Below are 27,530 nucleotides of genomic sequence, written 5' to 3'. Positions count from 1 at the left end.
ACATCAAAAAAGCAGCATGCTTGAAAATTCTGTTACTGTATGGCATCGCGAAAAAAAATGCGACATTCATTTCCATTTTGTTTGTTTGGCAGCATTGATAAGGCTGAGATAGGAGGAGAAACATGGTTACAAGAGTGAACCATCACATTTTTAAAAGGCAGTTCCTCAGGTCCAAATATACCTCACACGGGTATGTTTGCTGGGGACTGCAGTGCCAGTGGTCAAGTGCTTAGGAGCTAGAGGACATGCCCCCAAATTGCAAGATGGAAATGCGGGAGCTGTAATCAAGGGCACCAGCAAAACTCGACTATGCTTCCGAGAGTGTGAGAAGGAGGAATCAAGATGGAACACGGTCCATCTATGCTATCTGGATTATTAAACAGGGCCCAGAAGCACATGGAAACTGGGGCACGGCTACCCTGGAGATTATCGGGGCCGAGAGGCTCTATCCTTCTGCTGAAAAGTGGACTGTTGGGGTTAGCATAAGCCCTGGCATTGACAGACGTGCAAACAAACACATACTGCTGCTAACACGCACATGCACAAACACACGTGACCAGAGATGTACATGTGGGAGTGCACAGACATTAGCATACTCTGTGCCGGGCCGATGTGATGCTGACATGGAAACAGAAGTGCTGTCGTTGTTTTTGTCCATACTGTCTTGTGCCATGGCTCTCCAAGTGACCTGCCGTTTCAAAGGCAGAGTGGGACGTGTGCCAGTAGCTGAAAGCTTCTGCCAACAGCCAGGTCTGGGCCGCCTCTGTCGGTAACTGAATTACCTGTCAGGATTGTTCCTAATCGGAGCAAAAGGGTGACTCAGTGAGGCAACGTCTGAGGACACATGGGAATGTGTACTTCATGTATGACCATGGGAGCTACAAAGCACTGCAAGGTGACCCCTAAACTACTGCAATGCATCTCACAACCAGGCTGAATATGAATCTGAAGAGGTGTTTTTTTTTTCCCAGGAATCTGAGATTGGTGATTATCCTGACCACATAAAAAATTGTGTCCACCCATATTTTTTAGGTTGACTACAAAATGAGTATGCAATTAAAGTAAACATATAAAATTCTAAAATTGCGTTTTACACTCAACTGTTATTTTTTTATATACTTATTTCACATAGAAATTATATAAAAACTTCACGTGAATATTCTTTTGTTTTCTTTCCAGGCGTAGATGCTTCTGAGTCCTGTTTCCAGCTATCTGCAGAAAGATACTCAAGACCCAATGAAATAAAAATGCAAAACTCTACATACTTCAATGGTTCTGAAGGGAATACCACAGACTCCCTGGTTCCGGAGAGTCCATATAAGACGGTGGAGGTGGTATTTATTGTCCTGGTGGCCGGATCTCTGAGCCTGGTCACCGTGACTGGCAACATCTTGGTCATGCTCTCCATTAAAGTCAACAGGAGTCTACAGACCGTCAACAATTATTTCCTTTTCAGCCTGGCCTGTGCAGACCTGATCATCGGGCTTTGCTCTATGAATCTGTACACAGTCTACATTGTGATTGGCTACTGGCCATTGGGGCCGGTGGTCTGTGACCTGTGGCTAGCTTTGGACTACGTCGTAAGCAACGCCTCAGTCATGAACCTGCTCATTATCAGTTTTGACAGATACTTCTGTGTCACCAAGCCGCTCAGCTACCCAGTGAAAAGGACCACCAAGATGGCAGGAATGATGATTGCAGCAGCCTGGGTCCTGTCTTTCATCCTGTGGGCTCCAGCCATCCTTTTCTGGCAGTTCATCGTCGGTGGTCGGACTGTACCTGAGCGGGACTGCTACATTCAGTTTTTCTCCAATGCCGCTGTGACCTTTGGCACAGCCATTGCCGCATTCTACCTACCGGTCATCACCATGATGGTCCTGTACTGGCAGATCTCCAGGGCGAGCAAGAGCCGTGTGAAGAAAGACAATCATAAGCCTACAGGTGCCAACCAGGAAGAGTACCCCAGTCAGGTGCAGAGTCATGCCAGTAAGCCCAACAACAACAATGTCATGGCCGACGACACCAGCCGGAACGAGAACCAGGAGGCATGTGACGTAGGTGGCCGTCTCAACAACAAACTGCAGAATGGCAAAGCCCAATCCACGTCTGGTGGAGAAGGGGAGGGAGAGGGGGAAAACGCCCCAACGGACAACTGTGCACCTACCACAGAGGAGAAGGAGAGCTCCAACGAATCCTCATCGGTCAGTGCCGGAGCCTCCAACCTTAAAGATGACGAGAAGGTGCTGCCGAAAAAGAACTGCCACACCAGCCCAAGTCAACCCCCCAGCCGTCACCGGGTCAAGACCGGCGGCTCCAAACTCACTTGCATCAAGATCGTGACCAAGTCGCCAAAGGGGGACTGCTATGCTGCCTCCAGTACCACTGTGGAGATTGTCCCTGGGGCAGAGAAGCAGAACCTGGTGGCCCAGAAGATCGTCAAGATGACCAAGCAGCCTCCCAAGAAAAAGAAGACAGCACCATCGAGGGAGAAGAAGGTCACACGGACCATCATGGCCATCCTGGTGGCCTTCGTGGTCACTTGGACACCCTACAATGTCATGGTGCTCATCAACACGTTCTGCTCCAGCTGCATACCCAACACAGTATGGACCATCGGTTACTGGTTGTGCTACATCAACAGCACCATCAACCCCGCCTGCTATGCTCTCTGCAACGTCACCTTCAAAAAGACCTTCAAACATCTCTTGCTCTGCCAGTACAAAAACATTAGGTCGGCTAGATGAATATAGACACATATGTGACATTTTCTTTTCTATTTTTAATTTATATAACCTGTTGTAGCACTTTACAGACATGCAATCCTAACCAGGTGAGGAGTCACGCATTGCTGCTCTTCTACTACAGTGCACAGAAGATCCGGGAATGATGTAATAGGGTAAACAAGTCGTCTTGGAACTGGGTGGAAACTGGCCTTTGTGTAAACAAACATATAAAATCTGAAAAACACTATGAAATATGACATACTCTGACATGAAGACTGACAATATACACAGGCCCAGTGACACAGATTGGAAGGGAGGCTAAGAGGTGAAGGCAGACAGTGTAGGTTGTGCTCCTAGGAATCTGAGAGGGAACTTCTGCACTGCGAAATCCATACATTCTATGGGAAAATAGGGCTGATTGGATATACAAACCCTGTGTTTGTAATTCAGCATAAAACGATACACCTGTACATACATGTACATAACTGTAAATATACATTGCGGGCACGCCTGGATGTCTGCGCGTGCCTGAAAGCCTCTACGTGTGCATGAGTGATTGAGGACTGTACCAAGCGCCAGGGCAAGCGGGGAGACAGAGTGCATTGAACACTTCCTGTGATGTACCATCGGGCCGCTTGACAGCACAATAGAAAGGGGGGGCCATACAGTATTTATGCTGAAGTGCCCCCAAACACCTCCAGGGATGGCTCAGTCACATCCGTCACGGGGACCACCAGTGACAGCAAGATAACACCCCCCCCAAATTTCCTCTTTCAGGAGAGGAGTTCCATTCTCAGCTGTGCAATCTGTGACAGGAAATCACTCTCTCTGTGCCGAAACTCTCCCTAAAAAAGAACTTAAAGATGCTATCAAAATCATGCCACCGGGGTGGATCTTTTGGTTAATGCTAAGTACAATCAATGGTGTCGAGGTTATAAATTATATCAAAAATAACATCTGTGTCCTAAGCTAGATAGGTACTACGTACAATAGACCGAAATTAATTCTGCTTAACACTGGATGTATTGATTGGACCCAACTGAGCATTCATGGATTGGGTCTGTACTGGGCTTTGAAATTCCCCGCTATAAGAATCACATCTTGAGTCACGCAGCCAGCTGCAGTACAGAATGCATCTGCGTGTTGAGAGGAATGTTCTGGGAATCTATCTGCAGGTGTGCACATTAGGCATGTTTGGTGGGGGGGAGTGGGGGGGGGTGACTGGGATGGGGTTCGAAATAGGGGGGTGGTTGGGTTGCAATTACATAGGTAGGAAGATGAATGATGTTGCAGTGCAGCTGGTCACACTTGCAGGAAGATGTCAAGCTACAATCATAGGCAACTGATTTGTAAATCAAAAGTTCTACGTGAAACTTCATGGAGATTTTGAAGAATGACTGGCGTGAGCCTTTATGACACATTACGGCATTATGGATGCACATGTGTTCTCATCACGTATATCACTAGTGCGCAGTTTACCGTTCGATGCTCCATGAGCTATAAAGATGTAACAGCGGCTAATGGCCACTAAAGTTGATATATAAGGACGGCAGATGCCATGTTGTATCACGTAATGCTTCCATTTGAGTCCTTTATAAACAAATAAGTCAGCGGCAATGATTATCAGTCTGTCATTTTCTCCAGAAGTACATAAAGAAAAGTTAAAATGGATGGCAGATAGAGCAGGATGATACGACGAGGAACAAAACCTCTTGGCCCTGAGAATCTTTTTCTCTGCTGTTTGTCCAGAAAGGACCCAGGTGCCGAAAGGCCTGGAACAAACTTTCATCCTGAAACAAAAGACTCCAAGCACAGTTTTGAGGGGCAACCATTTTATCGCCCTTCTTTTTATACTCTTGACTTGTGCTAGCATGCTAAAATTCAATACGTGCTTGCAAAATAAAAACATATCACTAACACTTTAAACTGATCACCATAAAGTGAGAATGTATTCAGATACAAAGTATCATTAACTTAATTAGAAAACATGTTCATGCACTGGTGGGCGAAGCTAAGCGGCCTAAGGTTAATTCATCCTGAGAGTTTAAATACTGGGAACCAGTCAATGCACACAGATTGAGATCTTGGGTTGGCGGTCTAGGGCAGGTAGCCACGGGGAAATGCCGCTCCACGCGTAGTGCGGTTTCTTAGCTTCGAGGGGCATTTATCCAAGTATGTGTCGAAGCCATTTGTCACCGTGATAAGTGGACCTGTCTCCCGGCATCATTTGTCAGACGTCTCAGAAGTTGGCAGTGGCTTCAGAGCTTTCACACGTTTTTGATTAATCTCTGACTAAACCATCGCAGGAGAGCCACCAGGGGAATATAATTGCATTCCAACATGACTGGAGAGCTGCGTTGTCCCGGTGTCGATAGCTCGGTGCCGGGTGACAAGTGACAGCTCTTTTGGAAAGGAAAAGAGCACAGGCAGTCCCAGCGAGGAGCAGAGACTCACATGACCCAAGAGGGACCACCGCCAGCACACACGCAGACGGCAGGGGGCCACGTGTTCTCAACAGGGAGACACAATCCTAGGTCAGTGGTCTTAAAGACCTGCCAGGCCTCATTCAGCTCAGCCCACATACTCACAGTGCACTTCAGAGGGTCTCATGGCCATGAATTGCGTTTCTCATGAATTTGTGGGCTAAACGTGGGCTCCTAGTGGACTCCCGATCTATTACAGTTCTGAGGGAAGCTATTGTATGGCTACAATGCCCCGCCCACTCACCTCTCCCCCCCCCCCACTCCCACTTAACAAATTTCTCAAGAACCTGACGATTGTTGAAGGCTTTCCCCCCAGAAGATCTCATGGGTGCATTGGTGATTAGCTTGGCAAGTGTGAACACCAGCTTAATGAAAGTGTGATGAAAGATGAGCTGTGCCGCGATCACCTTCAGTGGGGGCGGATCGCGGTGTTTGTGGAGTGGCTCGTGTGGAGAGGAGTCAAAGGCCACACAGAGTCCACTTTTGTGTGGTTCTGATAAGCCAGCCTTTGTAGTTACATAACGAAAGGGAGCCGTTTCATCTTTTAGAGACGCAGCGGGTCTGCTTTCCCTTCAAGGCTGCTCTTGTTGTGGGATGGTAGGTACTCTGCATGTTTCAGAGAGCTTGTCTGAGGATTCTGGATCCTTCTCTACGCAATTATCCTTTGGGAAGGACATTCAATATGACACTGACATAGGGACACATTAGGGTGACCATTTAATCCATGTCAGGAGGGACACTATGAGTTTCGATGGGGTTTCTAAACTACCATCCAGGACCTGGGTTTCACTTAAGCACTGAGTTCTTGCTGTGTGCCGATTGGTCAGTCTCCTATAATCACATGTGTCACTAATGTTGATGTGAAACAGCCGGATGAGTCTTTCAGTCAAGGAAACAAACCAGAAAAAGCACAAGAAGAATTGAGCCAATTAGTCGAGCACAGGAGTCTTTCAGTTTTAAAGTAGCCTGTTAAACCTGATGTAGCTCATAGTGTCTCCCCTGACATGGATTACTTGCCGTATGTCTCAGAACTCTAGGCGTACATAATCAGTCTACTCTTGGCTAATTTTTTCCATTCATCAAATCAAAATCGCTGTCCTGCATCAACCTTTCAACCATGTCATTCAATTGAGTGCAAATCTATCAAACAAAGAGCATCAAGGGCTAAAAACATCTTTTTTTAGTTACAAAACCGTCCATGGAGGCTAAAGCGATTTAATTCACAAACATGTGGGAGAAATATCCGAAGTGAGGCTTTCAGCAGTTCCCTGGGAGCTCTTAGAAGTGCATTTTGGCCGTCCATGTGGCTTTATATGCCGATGGCAGCAGATCCTATCTTTGCAAGGCTAGAAGCATCTGCTGATCACTGTCAAGTCAGCTTCCCTGTAAAGGTGACATTAGGCGGTAATATAACTGCTAAGATCAAAATCGCCCCAGGGAGGAGAACCAAGATTCAGCATCAAACATTAAATCATGAGTTAATTATATCAATGACATCAATTAACAGGAACAAGCCACTGGTTTTAATATGATCAATAAGCAGGTGTTTTTAATCTTCAAATAACCAACCAGCTGTCCAGGATCAGGTCAGGTGAACAATGCTTTACAGAAAATCGAGAACCAACTTCTTTCTGTTGGTTCTATAACTGAGTAATGATTATTTTAAAGGAATATTCTCAGAACCGAAATGAAAAGCTATTTTAATTTAACTGAAATCATTCCATCAAAGGGATTGTAAAAACACTCTGTCTGTGCTCCAGTCTGACATAGTTTATAATTACAATGTTCTCCTTCAGTTTATTCAAACCTTCTGACATTTTCCCCCAAGTGAAAGCAGTTAGCCAGTCTCTGTATTGCATAAAATAAGTGCCTTTCGTTTCTCAGCCATCTGAAAATAGAACATGTAATATTGATGATCTTTATTTTTCACTTTGAATTTCTAGGTTGTACATTTTTTCCATCAGTAGACTGTTTCAAATTATATGTGTTATGGGGTTTTGTGAATCGATTACCATCTATCATCATAATCACGATGTTTTAGGGCTTCACAAGCAATGGTTCACAACTGATAATCTGTTGCGATGAAGCTAATGGAAGCACATTAGACCAGCACTGAAAAACTCCCGACTGCTAAACTGCCCATGACTGCTCATGCCCTCTATCTGCCATTCAGACCATGAGAACTATCTACTCCCTACTCAGACAAAAGAGGCACGTTGATTAATGCAACATTGGAGTGCTATTTTTCAACGGACGGCTGCGATTGTTCATGTCATTATACTGTACGTGTGTTGTTACTGACACATTTCTGACAGACTCACGTGGTTGTACTCACATAATGCCCTGATCGATGTCTCTTCGAAATCTCCATGATGAGTCATCCCTGGGAGACACGAGTAACCCCTTTTGCCAGCCACACTGCTAGCTTTGGTGCGACCGTGTGTGTGAGTGTGTGACACTGATGCCCCTGCATGCATGTATATTTATGTGTGAGAATGGAAAAACAAGCAGAGAGATTAAAGAGAGAGAGAGAGGTGAGAAGAGTTTAGGATGAAGAGAGAGTGCTTAGTATGTGGAGGATTTGAATGTGAATTAATCAGATATAAAAAAAAAACAAGCAAAAATAAATGAAACTAAGGAAGATGATGAGAGAAAGATGCATCATGTGCCCTTTCCGGGGTCCCTAAGCAATGGGACACATATCCCCGTGTCCCACCATTGCAGACGACGGCTTACGGCCAATAGGCACACAGAACTATAATCAGGTTGCCAAAGACACAAGTTACTGTCTGAAAGTCATCAGTCAGTTGTATTCCGAGCATTTGTCTCCTCCTGAACTCAAACCGCGACACAAAGACTGAGCAGTGAGGACAGACGTCTCCCTTTTGTATGAAATTTTATGGATATACATATTATGCCGCACAAAGAAAAGAAATGTGTATAGTGTACGAGTATTTCAAAATCACAGCATGTAATATACAGTATCGTGTGTGACAAACTGAAACGTTTCATGGGGTTGGAGGGGATTCAGATCTTGGGCTGAGGAGGGTAGGGGTCGCTTCGTTTGAGGCCAGTGAAGAAGAATCAAACTGAAAAGACGCAACGGCTCCGGAAAGAGACTGACTGCCCTGTAAGGATGCGCTGTCATGCCCAGTGACAGGAGTGTTGCCAAAGGTGGGCCAACTTGTCATTTCCACGGAGTCGACGTGACAGGGTCTGAGGACAAATGACTGGACGGGCGATGCTCAACGAGCCCTGAGGCCGTTTTGTTTGCGGTCACGTTTATATTTAATCTAATTTTTGTCGAGAATATGACACTTTCTGTCGCTGGGAAGAAAGCATTTGCTCACTTCCTTCGTATTTAAAGAGAAGCTCAACTGCGGAGTAAAATTAGTGAGAAAAAAACTGTAAAACAGGGTAACGTTTGTGATGGTAAATTCATCAGCGTACGCCCGGACTACTGGGACAAAGTTCGAGAAACGCTCTCCTAAAACAGACTGTGACGTCCAGCGTGAGACATTCAGCATTTACTACGGATCAAGTGCCCTTAGAGGACAAGACAAGTACTTTGAACACAGTCAAAACATTTACACGGACCATAAATTTGAGTAGCCAACGTCTGTGGACGGAGCGCATGAATTACGGTCTCCTCCGCTCTCCTCTTCCGGATGTTTCCGAAGCCAGGAAACAAGTTGTAAAAAAGATGTGTGGCGTTTTACTTCCCCTTCCAGTCAAAAATGTTCAAAACGTTCATCATGATCTGCCTAAGGGCTGTAGATGACATCATGCTCTCTCATTTACAACTTGTGGCTCCCTATGCTGTATAAAACTGTCAGTAGCACATATTTGCATTGTAAATAGAGTATATAAGAATTGTAATGCCTAAAAAGTACAGCTGATGTGTATATACATGTGTTTCCTACTTATTTTGAAGCCCTTTCCCCAGCTCCTTAGCCATCTCACCCTCAGCTATGTCCTCCCAATATTCAGTACTCGTTCCGATGTTTTCCCGAGCTTTTGTTCATTGGCTTTCCCTCCCAGACAGTGGCCGGCACATCAAGAAGCCTGTAATATATATATCACACTCAATAGATATATCGTACCATGTTCTTTGGAAAACAATTTCAGCCCGATGAAAATTAAATGCAGAGTATTTGTGGGTGTTTATTTCTGTCAGTGCACGCCCATCCGCGAGTCGAAATGCCCGGCTCTGTCGACAAGTCATAAATGCTCAATAAAGTAAACGTGAATGGTCACTCAGCCTAGGTCTGTATTACATATTACCCTTATTGTTTGGGTGTGTCGAAAATGTCTACCATACGATCATAATACTTTATTTAGTAATTTATAATACCATTTATCTATGGATATGGTCCTTTACTTGTGAGGAGGGTATGTCCCGATGAATCCATCATAAATTGAAAAATATCATGTCAAATATGAATATGATAAATAAATAAGTAAGTCTGGGAACAGATTAAAATTCAAAAGTCACTATCACACAATCATGAAGCAAGGAGCAGCCTTATATTACTTATTGGAAAATATCAAACAGTGTTTAAATATAAGCATTCCAACAAAAAATCGTAGCCCTTCATGATAGCCAACTGGAAGCATTACAGGGTGTGCATTGGACAAGAAAATACGATAATCGGAAAACAGGACTATCACCTGGGATCGATTACTTGCATTCAAGTGCAACACAAGTCATATTTTTTATACAGGGATAGGGGTAAGTCACTTTGGACAGAAGTATCCATGTTAATTATAAAAGATCTGATTGCGATCATGTGGCTAAATGCTGTTTCGTTTGGGAAGTCGAATTCACATCAGCAATATAAAATACTGAAAGCTATACACACACTAGTGTACTTCATGACCAACTTTATTAACAAAAAAGGAAATTTAAATCAGAAAGCAGATATAACCTCCAGGTGAATGTCTGGCCTGCCTGTTTTAGATATATCAGTGGTAGATGAGGTGGTGTGTTTCAGGGGCTACAAAGGCTAAGTAAAAAGGAGGCCATTTCGGATGCAGCCATCCATTAGGGTCCATGTGCAGTCAGAAGAGGTGAGCCTTTGAAGTGTGAAACTTTATTTATGAAACCATGAGTCAGACCAACCCATAGGACGGTTACATCATTAAAAAAAAATTACTTAATATTGTCATTTATTTTGCAGATTTTAACATTTTTTTTCCTAAAAGCCAGCTAAAGAAATAACTAACAGCAAGGTAATTATAACCAACCTAAGTATAATCGTCCATCGCATGTGAGAGAATTCATTTCTTGTCCATTGTCAGAATGACACCCCGTTGTCAGAAACTGTGTAGAGGATGTAGAGGAAGTCACTGACTGGTATACGTTATACCGGCGGGCGTGGAGAATATGGCTTGGGGATTTCAGGTTGCACTCGAAAGCTCGGGAGCCGACATATCGAGACGCGCCACCGGCAGTGTGGAGATGCGTGACATCGCCAGTCTTCGGGAGAAAAAAAAAGGAAAAGCTTTTCGGAAACTCCTGAGTTAACGGTTTAGAATAGCGTATAGCTCCAGTACGGCGATGAGTGTGGCTAAACGAAAAATCCAGGGATTTATTTTCTTCTGGCAGGTCAGACAGCGCAGCTGAAAATGCACAAAAATTAATGAGTTTTGTGTCTGATTACTGAGAGGCTCCAGCACCTATGTGGAGCAGGATTGCAGTTTGGTATCTATTCTTTACATAATTTACAAGACTGGAGTTACTGCAAAATTCTAATAAAACTAGTTTAGTAGAAACCGACTCCCTTTTGTAGTCTTTATATGGTTCAGTTACAAAGCACCTAAAATGCGCTACAGCTGTTTCCTATCAGAGAACAAACAAAACACATCATATTCTTTCATTAAAACACCCCCCTCCTCCCCGCTGCCTCTCTCCCTCCTGGCTGGTGATGCGCGTGAGCGAGGCTGCGGGGCTCGGGATGTGGCGAGGGAGGGGGAGGCTACGCCTCGCTGCTGATGTCACACTTCTACTCCACCGGCACGCGGTCCTTCTTCCGTCCCACCCGCTTTGGCTTCTTGGAGTCTAGGGGGAAAGATGGCGTCTTTGAAATCCCGTTGGAACTGCAGTCGTTTCACAGACAGTTTGAAAAATGATAGAAATAAGTCTAATTCTTTTTAAATGATTATTATTGATTTTGGAGTGTAGCGTAGTGGGTTTTCTTGAACCTTAAAGTGTAATTGTCAGAACCATTACACAGGATGTTAAGATAATGTGCGTGATTGCATAGGACCACAAGAATCATTATGTTTCTCTGATTTCATGTTCTGGTCGCTTTTGTTATTTACCTAATAGGTCTCGTTAGTTACGCTGACTGGAAAGAGACGCTATTTTGAGGTCCAGTGAAGTTCAAAGTGATTATTTTTGTGCTGTGGGATCGTAATTGTAAAACAGTGCGGGATTGTTCAAGATTTACTATAAGATTTTCGCAGTTGTGGGCTTGCAAAATGAACTCATAAATCACACTTCCAGATAGCTGAAAGAGTACGAAGAATGGTGTGGTTCACACGCAGCACATCTCACACTTCTTCCTCTCTTTCTGCCTCGCAAAAACACAAATACATGGCTGCTCCTGTTGTGTATTAAGCTGTAAATGCCCGAGTCTTTATATTAATCAAGTTCTACCTGGAAGGTTTAACTGGCACAGGTTAGAACTGATCATCATTCTATAAAAGGCCCACAGACGGACCTGCAGCCCTCAGCTCCAGCATCAGATTGTCATCAGACACACCCTCCCCACCTGCTCCTAGTCAGCCTAAATTTCAGTGTCTCACTTACGTTATTTTCATTGAGATGGCTTCTTCACAGTTTGCTGCTACTCTATGTACCGGTACTCCTTCTAGTTGCTTTTAGCAGTTCTGTTTCATGTTCCAATTTGAGGGTAGTAGCACAGCACATAAATTGCTAATAGAACTCTCTGCCAAATAAAAACAAACTGACAAAAACAAACAAGCAAGCGGGCAATCAAACGAAATTCATTTAGCTGTCAGTGCCTGGTGCTGAACGGTGTAATGTTAATGAAAACAGGGTAGCATTTTACATTAACCTCACCTTCATAATGCCTTAATAATGCATTCCCAGAACATAAAGTCTACCTTCATAATGCCTTAATAATGCATTCCTAGAACATTCAGTGCACCTTCATAATGCCTTAATAATGCATTCGCAGAACATAAAGTCTACCTTCATAATGCCTTAATAATGCATTTGTAGAACATTCAGTGCACCTTCGTAATGCCTTAATAATGCATTCCTAGAACATTCAGTGCACCTTCATAATGCCTTAATAATACATTTGTAGAACATTCAGTGCACCTTCATAATGCCTTAATAATGTATTCCTAGAACATTCAGTGCACCTTCATAATGCCTTAATAATGCATTCCTAGAACATTCAGTGCACCTTCATAATGCCTTAATAATGCATTTGTACAACATTCAGTGCATCTTCATAATGTACAGAAGTAGACCATTCAGGTCCAGAAACTGAAAAACCAGATCAAGATTTTGTTTAAACCAACCACTTAAGTATATGGTGCAGTTACAGAGTACTCAACTGGTTAGTTGAAACAAATTCTGGATTTTAAATTTCTGGACGGGAACTTTCCACCTGTGATAATGTTAAGGTATACTTCCATACTGCTTATGAACGTTCTATGAATGCTCATGAATGCATTATGAAAGTGCGCTGAATCTTATATGAGTGCATCATGAAAGTGCAGTTAATATGAAGCGTTACTATTAACAGTTTCCCTGTGTGATGCCGTTTTCCTTAAGTGGTTAAGTGTCTGCAAATCTTCCCCCTGGCCTTTTTTTTCAGTACTGCCCCCCTCGATGGCTCCTTTCTGACTCTCCTGCCTCCCTTCTGACCACTTTCGACTTTCAGATGATTAAAGGAATCAAAGCCCTATTGCTGGCTTTTTAAGTGGGCCGGACACAAAGCCTGTCACACAAAGAGATTCAGATTGCCACAGATCGCTATCTGTCAACGCCGCCAGAGAGAATTATCCAAGTCAGATGCATCTGCAAGTCATGCGTTCTTTTTCCAAATATAATTGCATTCGTAGGTTCTGAATAAAACCTCACATAAAGCATGTCCTTTACCCAGGATTACACTTCTGTTACATTTAGGGGCACAGGAACCGAAGGACGGGGGAGGCATGAATCCCCCAATATTTAATTGGGCTTCATTCCACCCCATCCCCCTAGAAATAGAGCTTTACATTTATATTTTAACTGATTGAACCAGCATGAAACTTTTTCCTACCCTCTTGGTTATAATCCACTTCCAAGTACATTCTAAGTCAGCATTGCGAGGAGTGTTCCTCCATCCACTAGAGGGCAGCATCACTTATTTATAGCAGTCTTCGGAAGTAGCATGTCAGGGTTTTGGCTGGTGTCTGGCTTGGTTAGCAGATTTACAAGCGTGGTACCATATTTCTTTGTCTTGGGTACTTAGCATTTCTTTGCAGTTCAGTTATGAGTGGATCCTGGCCATTCCCTGCTTTGCTCTCCAAACTGTTCACTCATCTGTTCACGCACCGCTAGCAGTCTTGGCAACGACAGAGTGCCAAAGACTCAATCGAGGGCATCTCCTTATTGTCAAGGCAGAGCACCATGCATCGATGAAACAGTGGTGTGTCTTCCACAGGCCTGCTCCTCACAGGCATTCCGTCTTGCCTGTATTTAGAGTAAACGCTCCTAGGCCCTCCCCCTGCCACCCAATGATAGACACGAAGCAGCCATGAGCTTGCATGCATGCGAGTGCGGCGCATGCATGCATGCAAGAGTGCACGCTATGGCCTCCAGAGTGCACCGTAGCAATAATAGGAAAGTGCTGAAAATCAGCCAAAAAAATGTAAGATTTCTGCCAATGCACGCAATCGCTCAATTACCCCGCTGTTTCAGAAAAGTGTACAGCATTACGAAAATGGAAACAAGACACAGGTGTCACAATGAATTAATTAACACCTTTGTTTTCTTTTCCAGCCACTGAGTTTTAATTGCATTCCTGCTAGTCATTCTACTGAGAACTGTTTTTTTTTTTTTACTATTTTAAAGTCCTTTTAAACTGTTTTTGCCAGATTTTTAGTCAGGTTAAATTTTAAAAAATGAACGCTCGCATGCACGCAAATTAATATGGATGTCATGCATTCATTTCCTGGGACTGGAAAATGCACAAAAAGCAAATGAGCTGAGCTGAGTGGACCAGCTTTGTTTGTTACAGAGGGATGAATATTTTGCCTTTTTCTTTAAGTCCTGCCTGGGTGAGACCAGGCGGACCTGCTGGTGCCGGCAATCGATCATCCACGGCGTGGAAACCCCTGAGACCCCGAGACGCCATTTGCCACGCTGACACTTTGGTTACCACGCCGACGTTGACAACTCGCCGTGGGCGGCGGCCTGGGGCTCCGGGTGCGGTTGAGCAGCCATGAGGCCCCAGATGATGATTTCCTGCCTGTCCGAGCATTTAGGTGAAGGTGTGGACAGGGGGGCACCTCCGCAGCAGCCCCAAAAGCAGACGCCTCGCCCTCCTTCCCCCAGCTAACCGGACAATTAGGCATCCATTTCTTCGTCCCACAAAAACTCCCGCAAGGCAAAAGAAGGTGCTTTTTGTTCACTGATGTGGATCCCGCTCTCCCGTACCGTGAAATGCAGAGCGCGTGCTCCAGCTCGCAAAGATGTGGAATCAGGGACATTCATCCACATGCAGCATTGCAGCTGCAGAGTATTAAAAATCCATCCATCAATCCACCCATCCTTCAACTCCATCCAGTACTTGGACTTGGAAATATAAAAAAAAAAATGTCAGACACCATTTTCAAGTTCCTTCTGTTCTTGGTGAGCCTCTCCCTCTCAAACCTGCCCTCTCTCTTTCCTCTCTGATCTTCCGAGATTCACGGGACCTGATAGATACTGTGTGAATGGAACAGGACACCACCTGACAACAAAATCGTTTGGTTTCCCACAATCCCACTCGATGGAGTCGCTGCCCATGTTTGCTACTATTCTTATTTAGTTTTTCCACCGGGCTCTGAACTGGCGAACCATGCGTAACTCTCACTTTCAGACCATTACTTTGGTATCTCTCTGGTAAATTTCCATTTAGTGACAGTCAGATCTGGCTTCTCTACTGACACACTATGGGACACCCTGATAACTATGACAAATATTTGGCTTCACCATGCCGGGGGAGTCCATCACCGGAGGGTATTTACAATGAGAGAAGGCTGTGTGGAGATTCACTGCACCGTCCCCCACGCCGGAGCACCAGCGAAACCCGCTGGCTTGCAACCCCTCTCCTGTCTACCTGTGCTTATCACACCCCTGACAGGCATGCAGAATCACGCCCTCTGTGGATTAAAGTGCTCTCTCAGCTTCCCTCTTTCTACGATTGTTTCCTAACCTCTCTTCACTTCGTGCCAGAGGCCGCCCTAACCTGAAAGGAGACCGGCTTCGCTCATTTTCTGTCTTTACGCATTTTTCCTTCAGCCAAGCTTCCAGCCTACACACACAGCCAGGCAAACGCACCCGTAGGCTTGATCTCCATCTAATATTATTCTCAGAACAGATGCTCATGTCTACATTATAAATTATATTGTTTATGTAACGGTCCGCTAAACTTTGTTATTGCAAATATATTAACTACGCTTCAACAAACCGTGACTGTAACCCTAGACCCTTGGTTCGAGGGGACTTTTAGCTGGAGGAACAGAAGTATCACTCAATTTCAGCCAAGCCAAAAACAGACTGCAAACTACTGCTTCTGGAGAAACAGAATATCATGTTTATTAGTGATTATTAAGATTATATTGACATTTTAAATCCCCCTTTTTTGGGTGGACAGTGACATTGAGAATATTTACTGCATTACAGAACTGAATAATTCAGGACAATAAGTAAAACAATCCAGATTAGGCCTTCAGGGCACCCTCCTATTTTACAAACATGCTATTCAGAATCTTGTTGACAATGAACTTATGGGGTGTAAGTATAGAATGTATCCCCCATCTTTCTGGGCGATTTCATCTTCCAGCTCTGGCTTCCGCATCTAGGCTCTGCTTTTTTTTTGGATTAGAGAACGACCTGAGTTCAGCTAAAAATAAACACAAATTAAAACTGAAACAAACACGAATTTCACAGCAACCCCGCCCCGCCCCCCCCAGGGGCTCCAGTTCTCCTCGCTGCAGTCGGCAGTCCGTGTCCAGCCGTCCTTCGGGACGTACAGTAGTCTGGCTCCGGAACACGCTCTCAATCCCTTCTTAAGTGCTAAGAATGGCTTACTGTCACGTCAGTCAGCGGAACAGCTGAAGCCCCACACTCTTCAGCCTCCCACTATGTTATCCCAGATCCTGTACCCAGCAAAACCTCTTATACTGTCTAATGTTCATAGCGGAGCTCATTTTGTGGAATTTCTCACTGGAAGTGCTGGGTCTGGGTCCAATTCCTGCCCCTTGGCTCTCTGTCTGTGGAGCCTGCATGCTCTTCCCCTGTCTGCATGAGTTTCTTCCCCCACTCAAAGAAGAGGAGGTGATGAGCTCAGCTGCAGTCTATGACTTGCCAGTTTTGAGCAGGACTAGCAATCCATCCAGGGTGTCCCCTGCCTTGTGTCCCATGGATAAACTCCAGGATAATGGAAGACAATTTTTTTTCTTACGCTACCTGGGCACGCCAAGCAGCCTACAAAGGAGAGCGACAGTGTCGCAATCACATGATCTGGCCACCTTTGACCAGAGAGTGAAGGAAAAGCAACCAATGAGGGCTCAGCATATATGTGGGGCCTCCTGCAGGACGGCTGGAACACCATCCCAATTGGGGTTAAGGGCCTGGCTCAAGAGCCCAATGGTGGGATCACTCTGCTGACCCAGGGGTTTGAACCAGCAACCTTCTGGAGTCCCAACCCACAGACCTGCCCCCCAAACAAACTATTTTTTTTGTGTAATACTTTTATGGTAAGTACATCATTCCATTTATGTTATTTAATCATTTTGATGTCTCTTTAATTATTCTAAAAAGTAGTAAGTACTAATAGTACAAATGAACCTTTCTATGGGTATGTGTGTCCAAACTTTTGACTGGCACTGTATAATGTCTGTTTACTTCTAACCCCCCAGGCCTTATGTCCCTTTGAACCAAAACTAAATAAATGCATGCAAATGTAGCTAAAACAATTATCTTGCTGCGCTGTATAAATTAGCTCTTGACTGCGTGCAATGCATTCCCGTGTCAATGCTGTGCACCGGGCCTGCGTCTCTCCCCATGTAGTACATGCAGGCGCCGGTGAGTTAACACAAGTTAGCGTGAGTTACGTCACTCACCAATGCCTGATGAGGAACCTTCTCGTCTGCTTTTCGCTCAGAATCAGTTCATTGACTTAAACAAGCGGACTAACAATGCCTGGCCTTTGCTTGGCCTTGCTGGTGTCAGTCTAACTATGAGTTACTGTGTCTGTCTGCTGTGTGCAGTATAGCTTTGCAAATGCCAGCGGAATCCTCTGTTTTCATACCATGAGAAGAATCAGGAGATAATAATAATAATGATAATTATTATTAATAATGCAGATGGAATGACTGAAAGAAAAGCCTTTGACGCTGAATTAAACTCACGCTTTCCTTTTCAGAATGTTTAACATGTTAATGATTTTCATTCACACGAATGGTTTTGCTTCAAAATAAAGTGTAATTATACACATATAGTTTCTTCATGGTACACTTTCCATTAGAACAGACTAAATGAATCATAATCAAGGCAGTTTTGTCTATTTATATAATGCCACATTTTCTATTCCATTGTTTTTTACATGCTTAATAATCGCATTAAGCCTTTGGTCATCATTTAAAAAATAAAAACTATTTTCTTTCTCTTGCTGATTTTATGTCTATTCTAGTCCCATCCAATTATAAGGGTTGGGGTTTATTTTTATTCACTCATTAAACCATTTCTGCAGCACAAGGCTGGATGTCTTTAGACTGAAATTAACTTTATATATATCCAGGTTCTGCAAACCTTTACCTTATTAAGCCTGGGGAAATTAATGTTCCCTCGAGTCATTTCAAAAGAAGCAGAAATATCTATATAGTTAAAAATTTACATTCTTCTAAGGTATGGCACTCATTCAGTAGTACATTTACTACTTAATGTAAAACACATCACACAATAACTTACTACATATAAAATGTAGACTTTAAGGCGGTATTCTGTCTGTCATATTTGTGAAAGATGATGCTTGCAATTATACCAGTAACACGTGACGGGACACAAAAACTCAGCAATATCTTAGTGTCTGCTGGAACAAATCATGAACAAATATAGTCGCTACTCGAGATAAAAGACGATTCATTAATGATGAACAAACATGAGATCAGCATTTCATGCAATATTCATGACTTGTTCTTTCAGTAGCTCCTTAGCAGTTCCTTCAGTATTTTACAAAGGATTAGTAACAACATAGTAACTAAAACAGTACGTAACTAAGATTTAGCTTGTGGTTCATTAATACAAAAGCAATAGCAAAATACTATATTATTTGTGCCCTGTCACAAACACATAAAGCGTAAAGCATTGTCATTATAGCAAATGTGTGTCGCTCAATGGTAAAATGAATATTCTGTAGTTCAGTCATACTGAAAATGTCATGGCCTGTACTTAAGGGCGATCTGCTGCTATGGTTTAGTCCCTCATGCGCCATTTTCCCAGAAACATCACCGTTAGATAATTCCTCTCCTCGATGTACTGCTCAGCTATACTCCACGGTCCTGCTTCAGGGTCCTGCTGCGGCCGCTTGCTCACCTTGTGTCTTGGCCTTCGCCTTTCCGCAGGGTTTGGTCACTGTGACGGTGGGGGGGCAGGTGGCGTCTATGAGGGCCCTCTTCAGCGTCCCCATGCGGCTCTTCTCTCCCGTCGCCACGTCGCACTCCCCCCACGCCTCAAAATCATACTTGCATTCGCCTGCAGGGGGCGGAGGGGCCACTTTTCAGGCAGCGCGGTCTCCCTTCCTCCTCGTTTTCTCGAACCAGACATGCGCAATTGTAACGCCATGCCCCCCACAACACCTCTCCATCACTGTTCCAGAAGATTACAGCATCCTTTTCCTTTACTTGCATGCATATTCCCTCAACTCAAATCGAATCAAGAGACAGATTGATTTGTTTTCTTGGGGTTCCAACTCCTACACCACTGACAACTCCAAATATAAAACACGGTCCTTAATCGTAAAAGATTTCGAATTCATTAACAATAAGCAGAGCTTGTTCATGAACAATCATGAAATGCAGTGTTTACAAGTGAATGATTATTACCGATGACGGAATTCATTGGTGGCAGTGGCCCCTGTCTGTCTGTCCCCTAAGCTCCCTGCCTGTCTGTCCCCTAAGCTCCCTGTCTGTCTGTCCCCTAAGCTCCCTGCCTGTCTGTCCCCTAAGCTCCCTGCCTGTCTGTCCCCTAAGCTCCCTGCCTGTCTGTCCCCTAAGCTCCCTGTCTGTCTGTCCCCTAAGCTCCCTGCCTGTCTGTCCCCTAAGCTCCCTGTCTGTCTGTCCCCTAAGCTCCCTGCCTGTCTGTCCCCTAAGCTCCCTGTCTGTCTGTCCCCTAAGCTCCCTGCCTGTCTGTCCCCTAAGCTCCCTTTCTGGCTGGTTCTCTCTGCCTCCACCGGCCGGATTCACTGTGTCTCTCCGGTTTCCGCCTCACGCACACACCGCGCCATCATTCTCGCCGCCATGAAAAGAGAGACAGGCCCAGCTCCCCTCCCATCCCGCCACATGTTTTGTCACTTTGTCATTCCCGCTGGGCAGAGATAATTTGCTATTTCTACACCCCCACCACCCCACCCCACTCCCCCCCCCCCCCCCCCGCCAGCTCTCCTGTCTGCCCCCGGCTAAAAGCTCTCGCTGCAGCATTGCTCCTGTATCGACTGGCAGCTGTGTGGCTCTGTAATCTCCTTGCCCAATAGGGGGTGCGGGGGGTCTAGAGGTGAGGAGGGGGGGGGGGGGGGAGGCTGTGTGGAAAGCAAAGACCAGAGCATTGTCCTGGGAATCCTTCCAGAGATTCCTGGTTTGTGTCAGGCTGCATTCACATCTCCCAGCCTGCATTTCCGACTCCTGTCAGTAGAGGGGATCAAGCACTGCTTACACGAGATTATACTGATGTCATCACAACCTCTGTAACTACCTGGCCAGAGGACAATTAGGTCACTGGCTCATTGAACCAACCAGACTCTTTGGATGTGGGCAGTTGTCGAAGTGATGGACTTGTGAGCACTAATAGTGAGCACCCAGCACCATGAAGGCATCAATAAGACAAAGGCTGGGTTGGTGTGGGTTTTGTACAGTTGCCGCATGTTACGCTCCGCCCCACACACACACACACACACACATACATACAGCTAGAGAAGCTCACCCCCGAACTGCTTCTTCCAGTCGCAGGGGATCTTGCAGCGCTGGGTCTTGACGGTCTGCTTACAGTTGGTGCCGCTGCGCGTGCCCTCCCGGGTGCCCGCGCCACAGTCACCCTCGTGGGCCACGCACACACTCCACTGCCACTCTCCGCAGTCTGATTTGCGCTCCTTCTTTCCTGCAAGCAGGCCATACTGTATGACTGCTTTGCATTTCAGCACAGCAACCTTTGTCAAGGCACTAACATTTACTGCCCAAAATAGCAATTTTAAACAAGCAGTTAGATCCTGGCCTCATCTCTATATTGAAACTGCCTTGATATGGTGTGGTACAGTATGGTATGATGTGGTACAGTATCATGTGGTGTGGTACAGTATGATATGGTGTGATACAGTATGATATGGTGTGGTACAGTATCATGTGGTACAGTATGATATGGTGTGGTACAGTATGATATGGTGTGGTACAGTATCATGTGGTGTGGTACAGTATGGTATGATGTGGTACAGTATCATGTGGTGTGGTATGGTATGGTATGGTATGGTACACTACAGTATCAAGTGGTGTGGTATGGTATGGTACAGTATCATGTGATGTGGTATGATGTGGTGTGGCGTGGTATGGTATGGTATGGTATGATATACTTCATTGTTCTTAAGAAAGGAAATTACTTACTAATATTTTTATGTAGAGAGAACATCAAAGTGCAGCTTAACAAAAAAAGAGGTATATTTCCCAAACAACAAAGTCATCATCATGCTGTAGTAGTAGTTTCTGCAGTCATCCTACGGCTCACCTGCTTTCTCTGCTTTTCCCGCCTCAGCCAGGACCGCTGTCAGAACCAGGAAGGCCATTATGACCACTGCAGTCCAGCCCCGCTGTGTCTGCATGCTGTTGCGGGGCAGGGTGAGATGGACACAAACCAACAGCCTTAAGGTAAGCTTCAGTTTACTCAGAGACTGAGAACTACTCAGGCACACTGCCTGCTGACAGTGATAAATCCTCGGTCAGCGCCCAGGGGGTAATCATACACCACCATGCCTCAGTACTTCAAGCCCGGTTTTGTGCATGGACGAGTCCCAAGAGGGGCGATAGTTTGGCATATGTGTATACCTTCTGTACCCCCCTACCCCCCAACTGGGAGATATCCTCAGGAACACCAAAGAAGTACCCCGCAGGAGTTTTGAGCAATTTTGACTCACTCTCTTACCCACTGTGCCACTGCGCTCAAACCCCCATTAAGGCTCACCCCAGAGAGGAATCATTTCTATTTGTCAATTTTAATTAAGTGCCAGCTTGACTCTCCTCACAACCACACACAAAGACTCTCACGATTTTTAGTCCGGGGCTTCAAAACTTAGCTTCATTTCGACCGTCCAGGATGCGATGCAGCGAAGAGCGAAGTGATCTGTGAATATGAGTCCCTTAGGGTTGACAAAAGCTGGCTCCCCACTCCAGTTTCATGATTCCCATCCAAGCTGCCCTCATCCACTCATGTATAAAGTTCCCTTCAGTGACCACTCAGAATGGAAGAAGGCTACAAGACCCTCCCAATGCTCTGTTACCAACCTCATGTAGTATTAAAGGTGAATTTATGCAGCGTATGGCCTCTCTGAGAATTCCGGTTGTGGTAGTTTTACTTACACAAAAATGTTCTGTGGACAGAAGGAAAATGATTGGCTGTCTCTCTGAACCAATCAGATTGTACAGGAGGTGGGATCAACCAATCAGATGTCTTGGTCCCGCCTCCTATTGCTCAGTTATATTCTGCTATGTAAATAGTAGGCCTATATAAACTACCTTTCCTTCTTAAAGTCAGTTAATTTTGCTCATTAATGCTTGTTAATTTTTTTGAGCAGAATCATCAGAAGCAGCATCGTTGGAACTCTCCACTCTGAAGTATGTCTACCTCCATTATGTGGCCTTCACCGGAACCAAAAGGTCAAAGGTCAAAAGGACAAAGAGGCCGTTTGCTAACATCAATGGTTCACTCGGTCCTTGCAATCTCATGTATTAGGATTCAGACCAGGAGCAATAATCTAGGGCAGGGGTAGGGAACCTGATCCATGGAGAGCCGGTGTGGGTGCGGGTTTTTGGGATGGCCTCTCAATCAACCAATAACAGTGGATTCCAAGGACTGGAGTTGAGAATCGCTGCTTTATTATTGGCTGACTGAGAGGTCATCCCAAAAACCCGCACCCACACCGGTTCTCCATGGATCAGGTTCCCTACCCCTGATCTAGGGCATCGTAAAGGGGTGGAGGGGATGGGGGGGTGGAGATAGGATGATTGGAAGGACCTCTGAGTAACAGAAGATAGTTGGATCCTTTTATTGGATATCAACATTACACTTTGCAGAATACGTTATTTACTATTTACACGTAAGAAATTCTTGTTTTCTTTCGCAAAAGAAGCAAATCAGACAACTTCCATACTCCCCCTCTATTTTAGCTGGAATGATTCAGGCCTGCCTTCACCCTCACCACACACTGGTTAGCCAATATCAGCTAGCCTACCCACGTTCGAAGAAGTCAGCGTGAATCCAAGCGTGTGAGTTAAATGCCACAGCTATAATCGGGTTATCAGAAAGAAGGTAAGACAACAAAATGTTGAAAGAAAAAAGAGAGGGCAACAATTGCTCACTCAGCTTGAACTTGGAGAACGCTAACGTAATTCATGCTTGCTATCTAAATCAGTTCTGCCCCAGTGCGTCATGCACACATGCAGATTCAGCAAGGCTTCATGAAATAATTAAAGTTCTAAAAGCTTTGAATAGACTAAATGGGTTTTGAAGTTGGGGTGAATGGTTATGGTAATTGCACATGGTTGGATAGGTCTGGATTAGGGGCCCCATACGATATGCTTTCATGGGGCCCGAAAGCCCTAGAGGCCCCTGTGGAAATGAGCGCAAAAACACGTAGGCTGCTAATGGCTAACTACCCACTTCAGCTATTAAGGCATTTTCATAATGTGTCATATTCTTAAGGAGTTCCTTAAAACCCTGAACAGCAATAAAGCTGCGGTAAAACAGTACACTGATAATGACTTTGCATCCATTCAATAGCTGTAGCTCTTCTTTGAGCTGCTGCTGATTAGTTTCAGAATCCAACAATTAACGTTAGCGGTGCGTGTGAACTCCTCTTTCCGTACAAATAAGGAGGTCATGATATTTTGGCTAACCTACCCTTACCATAATTGCAGGGTAATAACAACCCGCCCCCATCTCTTTCAACACCACCCATTCTTTCCTTCAGGGAATGAACTAGACAAAAATGAGTTTCAAGAACAAATGATTATTATTGAAAAAGAACTTGAATTCCATGTATAAGCAAACAGGTTTTAACGGCAGATAAATGAAGCACAGTTAAACACAGTTTAAAGTGCAGGTAATTCAGCCTTCATGTTTCTTTGGTTAACTAAAGTGCTAGCTTGGAGGGGAAAATGAAATTCATGTACAGGAATAAGGGCTGGCTTTCCTCCGTATTTCTGTAAAAAAAAAAATGACTTTGAGAATGATTACTCAACCCAGTCGATGTTTTTCTGAGGGTTGATTTTAAAAGAGTCATCATCTGCTGTTCAGTGCTTATTTGTTCTCGATTTTTAAGGCTGCGTGTAGAAAAGAAAGTAGTCTGGGGAAAGATTTCAGTGGGAACCATACTATAGTCATGAACTGTACTACAGCCATGAACTGTACTATAGTCATGAACCATACTACAGTCATGAACTGTACTATAATCATGAACTATACTATAGTCATGAATTGTACTGTAGCCATGAACTGTACTATAGTCATGAACCATACTACAGTCATGAACTGTACTATAATCATGAACTATACTATAGTCATGAATTGTACTATAGCCATGAACTGTACTATAGTCACGAACCATACTACAGTCACGAACTGTACTATAGTCATGAACCATACTACAGTCATGAACTGTACTATAGTCATGAACCATACTACAGTCATGAACTGTACTATAATCATGAATTGTACTGTAGCCATGAACTGTACTATAGTCACGAACCATACTACAGTCATGAACTGTACTATAGTCACGAACCATACTACAGTCATGAACTGTACTATAGTCACGAACCATACTACAGTCATGAACTGTACTATAGTCATGAACCATACTACAGTCATGAACTGTACTATAGTCATGAACTGTACTTTAGTCAAGAAGTGAAATATTGGCAAGAACTAAGCTATGTTCAAAAACTCTACCATCTGCATGAACTGTACAAGTCAAAGGCAACATTCTATTTTGAGGATGCAAATTTCAACTTAACCCAGAATATTCCGCATGTGGCCCTTTCTGACAGATTGAGGCAAGCTGCAGATCAATAATGAAACAGTTCTAAACAGAACAACTTAAAAGAAAAGTTTTAAAAAAAGCAGAGGAGTCCATCTGTCGTTCCCGATGATATTCACTCAAGAAATTCAGTACTTTGGTGGGAGGAACAATGTCATCCACTGCTGGAAATGACACTCCGTACTCTGCTCGGCTACAGGGGCTGTTCACTAACCCCTACGCCCCCCTACAGTCAAAGAATATAAGCGAAAAGAATTCTATAACTGCAGTACTGCCTTACACATGCACAGCTAGGAGACCCCGTTTAAGTATCTAGTCTTGCCGCTGTGCGTTTTGCTGCCACTTTATATTAACAATGAAGAAGTTGTCTGCAAAGTTTAATGGACAATTTCTGGCGCCCTGACAGCCGGGGAGTCGTCAGTGAGTACGAGGAGCTGCTGAAATTCCATTTCAGCTTTAGCATTTAGCACTTCTGAGTCAGGCAGACATCTTGAAAGGCTGCTCTGTAGCCCCCAGGCTGCCCAGCAGTGCCCGACAGAAAGCCACAGAATCGAATCTCTTCAGTCATAATCCCTCTCCCACGAAATTTGCCAGCTGCTCTGAAACCATCTATCATTTCTTACATCCCCCCCAATACTCAACAGAATTACATTGTTGTGCTGTCAAATCAAGCTGGGATCGCACAGATGTCAGAAATCAGCCATGATATATCTGAATCGCTCAGTTAATATCTGTGCCTGTAGCCAATGAGCGAAGAAAGAGGTCTTTGGGAGTCATTATGATTTATAGTAATACCATAACAGGACTGACCTCTGTAGTAAACAATCAATTTGATCTCATGTCATCCCTGCCAGAGAGTCCTGACAGCATTACTTTGTTAACTGGTCAGGAGTAGAGTCACTTTGCTACTTGTAATGCATCCTGCTTTCCTTCCATGCTTCAGAGAGTCTTCTTTCCATAATTTGTACTGGACTATATTCACCATGCACTTCTCAGTATTGACCTTGAAAATGTATCATCCCATTGACCCATCTTTAAGTAATGTCATTTTAACACCTGCACAGAATCCATGTATTGGAAAATACTTTAACTATGGATAAACTGCAAGTATACAGATGTAAGATCTTATAACTGGAGTCTCCAGGCTTTGGGTGATAGATCTGACATATATGGGAAATAAGCCAGATCCAGGCATGTAGGTCAGGCCACAGGAAGTTTGTGAAGGTTATGGGGTGGGGGTTGGGGGGGGGGGGGTCTCCAATTGGTAAAGTGCAGGAGAGGCTGAAAAATCACTGCATGAAAAGGTAAGTGGGTGTATACACATTCATAATGGAGGAGTTAATGAGGGGAAACGAGGGAGAGAGAGGGAGAAGGGGCTTGAGCAGAGAGCGACGGCATTTTTACAGCACTGCCGAGGAGACAGAATCCGCTTATTGATAAAAGCTGAAATCACAAACATCAAATTATGCACAAGCACTGCCATTACGTTCAGCAGATTGCGTGGTGCCGTAAAAAACACCCACACCCTGTCTCAGGCCTGCATCTCCAGGTCCCACTTGCATCTCAAGCATTCCCACCTTCATAGGCATGGGGGACACCTGAGGAAAGTGCTCGTCACTCAGCTCAAAAAAACACAACCTGACAATTACGAGGGCCGCCTTTGGTTGACGTCACTTCGTTTCGTGGCTGACACAACGTGGATAAGCTCACTATTGTCCTTTCCTTCAAGTCCGGACAACACATCCGAGTATTCCAAAGCTAATCCCCGGCAGTGAGTCATTCTGTCAGTACTGTACATAGGCAATTTTTCCGAGGATGCAGGGGTGCAATTGCACCCCCTACTGGTCAGATGAAAATGGTATTGGAACATACTAAGTTCATCAAAATTAAGCTGCATTGTAAAGTTATATCTGAAAACGTGGCTTGTGTTAGTCATATCATTGAGTAATAATCCATCCAGCCATATTCTGTAAACACTTCTCCTAATCTCGGTCACGGAGGGTTCAGGGCCTATCGGCACAAAGTAGGGAACAACCTAGGATGTAGCACCAACCCATCGCAGGGCACACTCACACACGCTATTTGGTAACTCCAATTAACCTCAGCACGCTTGTAGACTGGGTAGGGAAACCAGAACAGCCAGAGGAAACCCCAGACAACACAGGGAGGACATGCAAACTCCACACAAACAAAGCCATAGTAGAGACTCGAACCCGGGTCCCAGAGGTGTGAGGCAACAGTTGTCAATGTATTTACTGTTTTTTTACAGATGTATTTATCCGGATGAATGACTGGTTGGGCTCTCTCACCTTGCACTCCCTGGGGGAAAAGCCTTGAGTCACTGGTACTGGCACTATGGTACTGCACTCCTACCAGTGTGAGAGGGGCCGTATGCCACAGAGCACACGCTCGCATTTTCACAGGAGATGTTGCTGAGACTGAACCAGGTGACTCACCATATATGGCCTCCATGCTCAGCTATAAGAGCATGTCGCAGCCAATCGCGTTGCAGATGGCCCTCGAACCTAAAAATGCTTCCCTGCTTCATGAATGCAAAATCGGCCGTGTGTGACTAATTC

At 44.6% G+C, this 27,530-nt stretch overlaps 2 protein-coding genes and 1 long non-coding RNA gene across 4 annotated transcripts in view; 1 reads left to right on the top strand and 2 right to left on the bottom strand.

Moving 5' to 3' along the window:
* The window catches only part of chrm2a (cholinergic receptor, muscarinic 2a), a 51,332-nt gene extending 47,415 nt beyond the window's left edge, over positions 1 to 3,917 (top strand). For both annotated transcript variants that reach the window (XM_049009719.1, XM_049009720.1), the window contains exon 2: positions 1,180 to 3,917. In XM_049009719.1, coding sequence (XP_048865676.1) covers positions 1,248 to 2,744 — 1,497 coding nt within the window. In that variant the 5' untranslated portion in view covers positions 1,180 to 1,247 and the 3' untranslated portion in view covers positions 2,745 to 3,917. The remainder of the gene's footprint in view (positions 1 to 1,179) is intronic.
* Positions 3,918 to 10,073: 6,156 nt separating this feature from the next.
* The window catches only part of ptn (pleiotrophin), a 32,436-nt gene continuing 14,979 nt past the window's right edge, over positions 10,074 to 27,530 (bottom strand). Inside the window, exons 2-5 of the mRNA XM_049008384.1 lie at positions 21,426 to 21,520; positions 20,634 to 20,807; positions 19,032 to 19,190; positions 10,074 to 11,267 (exon numbers count right to left, since the gene is read on the bottom strand). Coding sequence (XP_048864341.1) covers positions 11,212 to 11,267; positions 19,032 to 19,190; positions 20,634 to 20,807; positions 21,426 to 21,519 — 483 coding nt within the window. The 5' untranslated portion in view covers position 21,520 and the 3' untranslated portion in view covers positions 10,074 to 11,211. The remainder of the gene's footprint in view (positions 11,268 to 19,031; positions 19,191 to 20,633; positions 20,808 to 21,425; positions 21,521 to 27,530) is intronic.
* Positions 12,070 to 17,760, bottom strand: LOC125738887 (uncharacterized). Its single transcript, XR_007396929.1, has 2 exons — positions 12,470 to 17,760; positions 12,070 to 12,381 (listed from the first exon to the last, which is right to left on the bottom strand). It is a non-coding gene; the product is annotated as an uncharacterized LOC125738887 (long non-coding RNA).

Source organism: Brienomyrus brachyistius, chromosome 3 (assembly GCF_023856365.1).
Source record: "Brienomyrus brachyistius isolate T26 chromosome 3, BBRACH_0.4, whole genome shotgun sequence".
Classification (NCBI taxonomy): domain Eukaryota; kingdom Metazoa; phylum Chordata; class Actinopteri; order Osteoglossiformes; family Mormyridae; genus Brienomyrus; species Brienomyrus brachyistius.
The sequence above is the reverse complement of the archived record's forward strand: the minus strand, read 5'-3'. Positions and strand labels throughout refer to the sequence as shown.